Source organism: Musa acuminata, chromosome BXJ2-4, assembly GCF_036884655.1.
Source record: "Musa acuminata AAA Group cultivar baxijiao chromosome BXJ2-4, Cavendish_Baxijiao_AAA, whole genome shotgun sequence".
Lineage (NCBI taxonomy): Eukaryota > Viridiplantae > Streptophyta > Magnoliopsida > Zingiberales > Musaceae > Musa > Musa acuminata.
The window spans coordinates 37,731,377-37,741,278 of NC_088341.1; the positions used below are offsets into that span (position 1 = coordinate 37,731,377).

The 9,902-nt window shown below is 36.1% G+C and overlaps 1 protein-coding gene and 1 long non-coding RNA gene across 2 annotated transcripts; both read left to right on the top strand.

Moving 5' to 3' along the window:
• The first annotated feature begins 123 nt into the window (after positions 1 to 123).
• LOC135610694 (FACT complex subunit SPT16-like) lies at positions 124 to 4,295 on the top strand. The gene is made up of 2 exons (XM_065105512.1): positions 124 to 264; positions 902 to 4,295. The coding sequence occupies exon 2, from the start codon at positions 956 to 958 to the stop codon at positions 4,139 to 4,141; it is 3,186 nt and encodes a 1,061-aa protein (XP_064961584.1). The 5' UTR covers positions 124 to 264; positions 902 to 955; the 3' UTR covers positions 4,142 to 4,295.
• Positions 4,296 to 4,322: 27 nt separating this feature from the next.
• LOC135610695 (uncharacterized) lies at positions 4,323 to 5,253 on the top strand. The gene is made up of 3 exons (XR_010486283.1): positions 4,323 to 4,460; positions 5,008 to 5,092; positions 5,169 to 5,253. It is a non-coding gene; the product is annotated as an uncharacterized LOC135610695 (long non-coding RNA).
• Positions 5,254 to 9,902: the final 4,649 nt, after the last annotated feature.

A 9,902-nucleotide genomic window follows, 5' to 3' on the forward strand; every position in this document is an offset into this window, starting at 1 on the left:
TTGCGCAAGGCCGACCGCTATATGACCGAAAACCCGAAGCCCTAGTTAACCCCTTTTCCGTTTGGAGCTTCGACCTCCGGAGTAGGGAGCGTATCCTTCCTCTCGCACCTTTTCCTCTTCTACGCCTCTCTCTGTCGGCGGCCGGCACTGCCTTCTTCATTCGCCTACGCCCCTTTGCCTGTCCCAATTCCACTCCCTGGAGAATTCTTACTCTCTACTGCGTAGTCTGCTGTGCGGCCGCGCCATCCACCGCCTCGAACTCAGGTAAAATACTGTTCTTCCTCCGCTTCCTTGGAAGAATTTCTATGAGTTTGTGGTTGATTTTGGTTTCTTACTGGTTGTTTTGGTTTCAGTTTGGATGTTTTGGATGGTGCTTCCTCATTTTCTCTGCAGTTTTTTTGTTCATGATCTTAAATTTTTTTTCCCCTTCATTGCTCTTCCTGTAATGGTCGATTAGGTTTTGATAGATTATTCGATGTCTTTTTTGGCCATGTAGGAAGAGATCTATTCTGCAAACCCTAGCGTTTACTACCAAGTCTTTTATTTATGTACAGACTTCTATATTCGAAGCTTTTTTGCAACTCCAGTACAAACCTAATCGAAGCTTCTATATTTATGTACAGACCTCTATATTCGAAGATTCAATACAAAAGCTTTTTGCTGTAACACAGGGTTGTTTTTTTTTCCTTTTTTTCTTGTGCATAGAGTCAAGAAAGGAGTTTCGTAGACACAGAAAGATCTTCAACAAAATTTATTATTTTATGCTTCTTTTCTTTCGAATGATGACAGATAGTCATATTGTTACACTAATATTAATTTTGATCTTTTAGGTTATACTATTATTTTTTATTAAAAAATAATAAAATTAGGATGCTTACATCAACTTGTTATCTTTTTTCAGATTGTTTGCACATATTAAGTCTCTTTTTACACGAATGTCACCTGGTAATTTCTGATGGCTGATCACCATAATGGAAGTGCAAAACCACCAGCCTCTGCGGCTGGTGCTTATACAATCAACCTTGAGAACTTCAGCAAGCGCCTCAAGGGGTTTTATACTCATTGGAGGGATCATAAATCTGATCTTTGGGGTTCTACAGATGCTATTGCAATTGCAACCCCACCTACTTCTGAAGATCTTCGTTACCTTAAATCCTCAGCACTGAATATCTGGTTGCTTGGATACGAGTTTCCTGAAACCATTATGGTTTTCATGAACAAGCAAATTCATTTCTTATGTAGCCAGAAGAAGGCCAACTTGCTTGGTACCATTAAAAAGTCTGCCCAAGAGGCTGTTGGAGCTGATCTTGTAATACATGTCAAGGCAAAAAGTATTGATGGGGCATCCCTGATGGAGGAGGTTATACGTGCTGTTCGTGTACAGTCTAAATCAGAGTCTCCTATTGTTGGATATATTTCAAAAGAAGCACCTGAAGGGAAGCTACTTGAGAGCTGGGCTGAGAAGCTAGGCAGTTCGACCTTACAGCTAACTGATGTAACAAATGGTTTCTCTGAATTGTTTGCTGTCAAGGATGTCACAGAGCTTACCTGCATTAGGAAGGCAGCATATCTAACTTCATCGGTGATGAAAAATTTTGTAGTTCCAAAACTTGAGCGGATAATTGATGAGGAAAAGAAGGTTTCTCATTCTTCCCTGATGGATGATACAGAAAAGGCAATACTTGAGCCATCGAGGGTCAAGGTTAAACTGAAGGCAGAAAATGTTGATATATGCTATCCTCCTATCTTTCAGAGTGGAGGTCAGTTTGATCTTAGACCCAGTGCTTCCAGTAATGATGAAGATTTGTACTATGATTCCACAAGTGTGATCATTTGTGCAATTGGCTCACGTTATAATAGTTATTGCTCAAATGTTGCTAGAACATTTTTGATCGATGCAACTGCAATTCAGAGTAAGGCATATGAGGTGCTTCTTAAAGCTCATGATGCTGCAATTGGTGCTTTAAAGCCTGGAAATACTGTTGGTGCTGCTTACCAAGCTGCGTTAGCAGTGCTTCAGAAGGAAGCACCAGAGCTTATTCCATACCTTACAAAGTCAGCTGGAACAGGGATAGGTCTTGAGTTTCGTGAGTCTGGGTTGAGTTTAAATTCAAAAAATGACCGTTTGTTGAAGGTTGGGATGGTTTTTAATGTGTCACTTGGTTTCCAGAACCTCCAGTCTCAGACTAACAATCCAAAGACGGAGAAGTTCTCTTTGTTGCTAGCTGATACTGTTATAGTAAGTGAGAAACCTGCTGAGGTCTTGACTGCAGGCTGCTCCAAAGCAGTTAAGGACGTTGCTTACTCATTCAACGAGGAAGAGGAAGAACCTCCTAGAGTCCGACCTGATCTGAATGGCAGTGGAGTGCTTCCTTCCAAAGCAACCCTAAGGTCAGACAACCAGGAGATGTCGAAGGAAGAGTTGCGGAGACAGCACCAAGCAGAGCTTGCTCGTCAAAAGAATGAAGAGATTGCCAGGAGGCTAGCTGGTGGTGGGTCTTCAGCTGCAGAAGGGCGAGGTCCAGTAAGAACTTCGAGTGAGCTGATTGCTTACAAGAATGTAAGTGATATACCGTTTTCTAAGGAACTAGTGATACAAGTAGACCAGAAGAATGAAACTATCCTATTACCAATTTACGGAAGCATAGTGCCCTTCCATGTTTCTACTGTGAAGAGTGTGACCTCCCATCAGGACAACCGAACCTGCACTATCCGCATAATATTTAATGTACCTGGTACACCATTTAGTCCCCATGATGCGAACACCCTTAAGTTTCAAGGTGCTGTTTATTTGAAAGAAATCACATTTCGGTCCAAGGATCCGAGGCATAGCAGTGAAGTGGTACAACAAATCAAGACCCTTAGGAGACACGTCACATCTAGGGAGTCAGAGAGAGCTGAAAGGGCTACTTTGGTTACCCAGGAGAAACTGCAGCTTTCTGGAAACCGAATGAAACCAATAAAATTACCAGACCTGTGGATACGCCCCTCATTTGGCGGTCGTGGAAGGAAGCTTACAGGCACTTTGGAGGCTCATGTTAATGGATTCCGTTATTCCACATCAAGACCTGATGAGCGAGTTGAAGTCATGTTTGCAAACATCAAGCATGCCTTCTTACAGCCTGCAGAGAGAGAAATGATTACGCTGTTGCACCTCCACCTGCACAATCATATCATGGTGGGCAACAAGAAGACAAAAGATGTTCAGTTTTATGTGGAAGTCATGGATGTTGTGCAGACTTTAGGCAGTGGGAGGAGATCAGCTCTCGATCCTGATGAGATCGAGGAAGAACAGCGCGAGAGGGATCGGAAAAATAGGATAAACATGGAATTTCAGAACTTTGTGAACAAGGTACAAGATCACTGGGCACAACCACAATTCAAAGCTCTTGATTTGGAGTTTGATATGCCTCTGAGAGAGCTTGGATTTTATGGAGTTCCTCACAAGGCTTCGGCTTTCATCGTTCCAACTTCCGGTTGTTTGGTTGAGCTTATTGAGACACCATTCTTGGTGGTAACCTTGAGTGAAATCGAGATTGTTAATCTGGAGAGAGTGGGGTTTGGGCAGAAGAATTTTGACATGGCCATTGTGTTCAAGGACTTCAAACGGGATGTTCTTCGCATAGATTCTATTCCATCCTCGTCTCTTGATGGAATCAAGGAATGGCTCGATACAACAGATCTGAAGTACTATGAGAGTAGACTGAACCTCAATTGGCGCCCGATCCTGAAAACTATAACTGAAGACCCTGAGAAGTTTATCGAAGATGGTGGATGGGAGTTTTTGAACATGGATGCCAGTGACTCGGACTCTGAGAACACTGAGGAGTCAGACCAAGGATACGAACCGTCTGATGTTGAGCCAGTGTCTGCTTCAGATGATGAAGACAATGAGAGCGAGTCCCTGGTGGAGTCAGATGATGACGAGGAGGAATCCGAGGAGGATTCCGAGGAGGAGAAGGGGAAGACATGGGAAGAGTTGGAACGGGAGGCAAGTAACGCTGACAGAGAGAAGGGTGATGAATCAGACAGCGAAGAGGAGAAGCGCAGGAGGAAGGCAAAAGCATTTGGGAAGTCACGGATTCCAGATAGAAGGGATTCGAAGGGAGTACCTGCTGCTAAGAGACCAAAGTTCAAGTGAAGCCAGCAGTCTTTCCTTATAGAAGGGGCATAATTGGAGCACCTGCTAAGACACCAAATCAGAGTCCGAATGAAGCCAACCATGTTTTGCGAGCTTGTCATGCTATTGAACTTTGTATATTTTCCTAGTGTTGTGCTAGTTTTGTTTAGTGGTCTGTTCATGATGTAGCGCAGAATCACTCGACTTTTACCATGTAAATTTGAATTGCAGATGCAGTCCTGGAAGGAAGTGGCCTCAGAACTTGTTGCAGTCATAAGATACTGCACTTCAAGGCACTGGAAGTGTCGTGGACTTGCTTCTGTTGTTGTCGATCATGAAGGTTTGCCTGAGAACCACCACCTCTGTCTCCTTTGTCCCTTCACCTGATTGTGGAATCCAACTAAGACCCAACTACTTAATTTAATTCTTTGTATCATCTTTTCTGGTTATCGCTTTGGTTGATTGCTACAACTTTTAACCAGCATTGGTATGCCTCTGCTAGTCTGAGGTGTTGTAGTAACATGGAGCTTGCTAGTGAAAGGAAACAAAAAATTAGGTGTTTTTTGTTTGTATCATGAGCTGTGCATCATAGCCTTCTTACATTTAGAACAAATACTACAATGACTCTATATATTCCTTTTACTTAAGTCTTTGTTTGTATTCATATGCTTTGACATTTCTGAGCATGGATCCCTATGTATGCTTCTATGTAGTACAAGTTTTTCTTTCCGTATACCAATGGTCACAGAATATAGATCAGGCTAAAATAATTGTATTGCATGAAGTTCCATAGCTTTAATCACCTGATTCAGAAAATTCAATGTGTTTAAAGTCGTTTATTGATTCAGAATTTTGATGTTTGCATATTGACTCCTCCAAATCCGAAGAAAGTAGCTGAGGGAGATGGTGGGGTGATTGTCAAATCTAGCTGTTCACACTTGGATGATTGCATATTGACTCCTCCAAAGCCAGGTTAGCTAGCTGTTTCATTCTTGCCTTGGATGTGATGGTTCTGTTCATGTGATGACGTCCCTTGATCGTGATGCAGGATTCCATTTCTGGTCCCATTCATCTCTCTCACTTTCCTGTCATGCTTTTTCCTCGTAAGGCAAAATCAAGCATCACTTTGGATGTGTGACTGGTTCTGTTCCAATTGATACATCTGTCGTCTTAGCGGTGGGTCGTCTGGCAATTTCCCGCGCTGGACCACCAGCCGTCACTCTCACATGGGCATCGGGGATAGTTTCCCACATGGATTCGGTAAGTCTCGAGTCATGAGGTCACTAGGTCAATTAATAAGATCTAAAATTTAATATTAAAAATATATTTATATTCATATTAAAATGTAAATAATATTATAAATATGAATTTTATAATATACTAAAAGAGGATGATAGAGATAAAACAAATAATGAGGGAATGAAATTGAGTGAAATTTTTTTTAACAAATATATATATATATATATATATATATATATATATCAAATTTATTTGGTAATAAATGAAATGAGAATATTTGAACCTTATAGAAGTTCAAATGTCTAGGAGTCTGATTTTTTTGGTTTTTGTAACTATGCTTTAAATATAGATAAATGCCCCAGATTTTTTGTGTTTATTTATAACCATGCTAGAAATGGAGATTTATATACAAATAATAATAATAGAAAATAGATATGAGATAGAGATTAACAGGTAAATGAAACGAAAAATTACATAGAATTACTCAGTAGAGGAGACGTGGGTGAAGAGGGAAGCGTGAGGTTGGTGGTGAATCGAGTGCGTTGGATTTGAGTATGTTGGACAATATAGTAGTCGACGAGTGATGTGTAGTAGAGGCCGGGGTATTGGATGGCATCACATAGCGCCCATATAAATTCCGTGGAATTCTCATCGGAGGAAACTTAGAGTTGATGCTTGGACCGACGAAATCTTGGTGGCGAGCGCATTTAGGATGGTGGTGGTGACACTCACGAGGGCGGAGTGACAGGTGGGTTAGCCCGTCCATGCGGCAACCGGGGGGAGAAATATTATTGATATTATTAAATTTTAATTATGGTTATCGATTAATAAAATAAATAAAATTATTTATGAGATAATTTTGATTGATGAGACTCTTTTAATTATTTATCCTGATCCTGTTCTCACTTATGATCTCTTAGAGATAAAATAATTAATTATTAAGATATTATAGATTTTTTAATCTCTTTTTGACCCTAATTCATCTTTTGTAATAGTTCTGTAAAGGATAGAAAGATAAGAGAATACAAGTCTAGCTCTCCTTATAGATCAATATCACTGTAACTTTCGAATCCGATGATAATGTGCTTAGACAAATACTTTCTCAGTAGCATCGAAATGTCAATATCGTATATTTGATCTATTATTATTTAATTTTAGTTTTTGACATTAAGTTTTTTTGGTATAATAATAGCATATTATGATTTTTTATGCTTACAATTGATATCAAAGTCATGTTTTGAAATCAAATATATTATGTTGCAAAAGTATTTTAGATCTATTTTGTATTTGGATATATGTGTTGATTGATACCATTCGTTTACGAAAAAGTGTTATCCGGTTTTGATTTACGATAGTTGAATGTATTTGTTTCTGTTGTCGATCTATTTTTTTATCTAGTTTATCATGTGGCCTACTTGCGGGCGATGTGAGATTCCTCATGTTTGATCAATGGACCATTGTCGACAACAGTATTGTTGAGAGCGGCAACCTTTGATGGTCACTAACTCAATTGTCGGTAGCGAGTGCACACACAGCGGAAGCATCGTGGGGTGCGGTAGCCTTGCAGTGATTGACCTACCTTGGTTGCAAGCGGTTGTAATAGTGTAGTTGTGTACGACGGCTACAACAGCATCGTTGTTGCTTGTGACAATTATAGTAGAGCCACTACCTACAACGACTACAGTAGTGTCGTGGCTATGACTGCTGGAGTAGTGTTGTTGCCTGCAGCAATTGTAGCAACATCGCTACGACATTTATGAGTCACGAGCAACATCAACTGGACACCGAAGGCTAGCGACTTCTCGGGCAAAAGCCTCCCAATAACCATCATTGCGATCGTTAGGTGACACGTGTGCATAACCCCATGTGGGCACGATGGCATAGCACTGCATGACAATCGAAAGTCATCGGTCGACATTGTAAGGACAATTGCCGCCTAGAGCAACGACTGTAGGTCATGCTCAAGCAACAACCTCGCACTGTGATAGTCAATTGCCTTGCGTAGTGATCATGAAAAAAAAGGTGAGAATTATTAAAAAAATATTTTTATCCTTCAAAAATAAAAAAAATTATATTTTTATCCTTAAAAAATAAAAAAATTATATTTTATCCTTCAAAAATAAAAAAAATTAGTATTATAGTATTTGAAGAATTCAATATTATATCTTTAATATGCATGACAAAGATGTAAGTTCAAGAACATTGGGTATAAATATAGTTAAGTTCCTTCTCATATAATTTATTCTTAATTTTATTTTTTATTAGTGTGGTTCATTCAAAATTTATTATAATAAAATTAAGAATAAGTGAAACTTAAATGAGCTACCCAATATATGTATATAAAAGAAATAAAATAAAGTAAAAGAGACTCATAATATTTTTCGTATTACTCGAGTGAGTAACATTAAGAGGTTGAAGTATAATTTATAAATACTATATAAATTCATAAAAAAATATTTATAGTAAAATGTCGCAACTAAGGTTATGTGAACGAGGAGTAGAAGATTTTAGTTAGAAAAAGAAAGGTATAAATATGATCTTTGTATATTTCGAATCAATAGTTATAGAATTTTTTTTTAATACTTGATAGATTGATATTAATGCCTTAATTTATGTTACTAATAATAGAGATTCATGAGAACCAAAAGAGTATAAAATAATCATTATTTTAGGGAATCAATTTAAAGTGAAAGTGTTAGTAGTTATTGCTTATCGTTGATATTTAGAGATGATTCATCTAATATTATGTTCATATAATTCTAAAAATTAGAGTTCTTTATCTATAATTGTCAAGATATTATTTTTCGTTGATAGAGGTAAACTCATTATGATTTAACAAAAGTTAATTTTTTACTTCTACATGATGGTTTGTGCAAAATTAATATGAATCTTGAGTTTATAATGATCATATAATAAAACATTAGAATGAAAAAACCATGAACTCCTTAAGATTATATATGCTTACATCTATGGGTTATTTCATATTCTATATTTTTATGGAGAAAGAAATTTTATTACTTTTATAGTCTCATACTGTTGATACTTTTAGGTATACATAAATAAAGTTAAGAGATAATTATATAAAAATTTAAAAATTATCTAATCTGACAAGGGTAGTAAATTTTATGGTAGTTACGATGAACATGATCATAATTCTAGTTCTTTTCTTATATTCCTAAAAAAACAAAGATTTGTGCTCACTATGTTTTATCATATATATTATAGTAAAATTAGATTACTGAAAGATGAAATCATACTCTTATAAATATAATTAGGAGTATGATGAGTTATTTTTCTATACTTGAATTAATGTGAGGAGAAGCTCTGAGAATGATTATGTATGTTTTAAATAGGGTTCATACTAAGTCAATATCATCAACTTTTTTTTGAGTTATAAATTGATAAAAAATCTAACCTAAGATATTTATATATTTGAGATTATCCTACAAAGATAAGGATCTTCAATTCAAATGAAAAAAAATAGATTCAAGAATTAGTTCTAGGTATTTAATTATTTATCAAAAAAATTCAAAAGGATATATATTTCATTATTCTAATCATGGTGCAAGAAAAATTAACTTTAGTAATATAAGATTTCTAGAAAATAGCGAATCAATTGGAGTGAAATTTTTAAAATTTAATCTTGATATTGCTATGAATTTTAGGATAGTTGATACGAATGAAGTATCTTATGTTATTGATATTAAAATATTTGAGAATAGAACTCTGTAAAGACTTTCAAAAAGAATATATTGATCGAGTCTTAAAGAGATTTAGTATATAATTTTATTTAGCAAATGATATAAATAAAAATTTCAATCAAAACAAATATTTTTAAAATAATTAAAAAATTAAATAAAGAAAAATATTCTTTATATATGTGTAGTTGGAAGTCTATACTAGACCAGATAACAATTTTATAGTTAAAATGTTTGGTATATATTAGAATTTTTCAAGAATAAAATACTAAAAGGATATAAAAAAATGATAAAATATCTAAAAAGATGAAGGATTATATGCTCTTATATATACATATATATATATATATAATTTAATTAATTAATTTAAAATTATATTCGATATATATATAAATTTAATTAATTAATTTAATATTTTTTAATCGAATACAATTTTAAATCCAAGCCATAATATATCGCAACAAAACATAACAACTAAATGAATGGTTGAAAAAAACATCGTTTTAAAGATATGAGATAGCTTAACCGATAAGTAGCAAAGTATCAAAATCAAATCGCATCTTCATTATTTATTTTTTTAAAAAATAAAAAAATCTTTGAAATAGTAGAAAACCATATATATATATATATATCTCAAAAAATATGGTGGAATGATGCATGTATTCTTTTTTCTCGTTTGTCGGTGGATTTGGGAGCATGGATCGTGAATCCATGACCATCGATCCCGGATACGTGGAGAGCGCAACTGTATGGATCACCGGACCGTATGGTAACCACAAGACGGGTTAAGGAGCGACGGCCATCCTGCTGCGCTACTTCATGGGATTCAACGAAATGGCGCTGCC

What these genes read in the sequence shown, in the direction of transcription:
- LOC135610694 (XM_065105512.1), top strand. Translation starts at nt 956, where the DNA reads ATGGCTGATCACCATAATGGAAGTGCAAAACCACCAGCCTCTGCGGCT.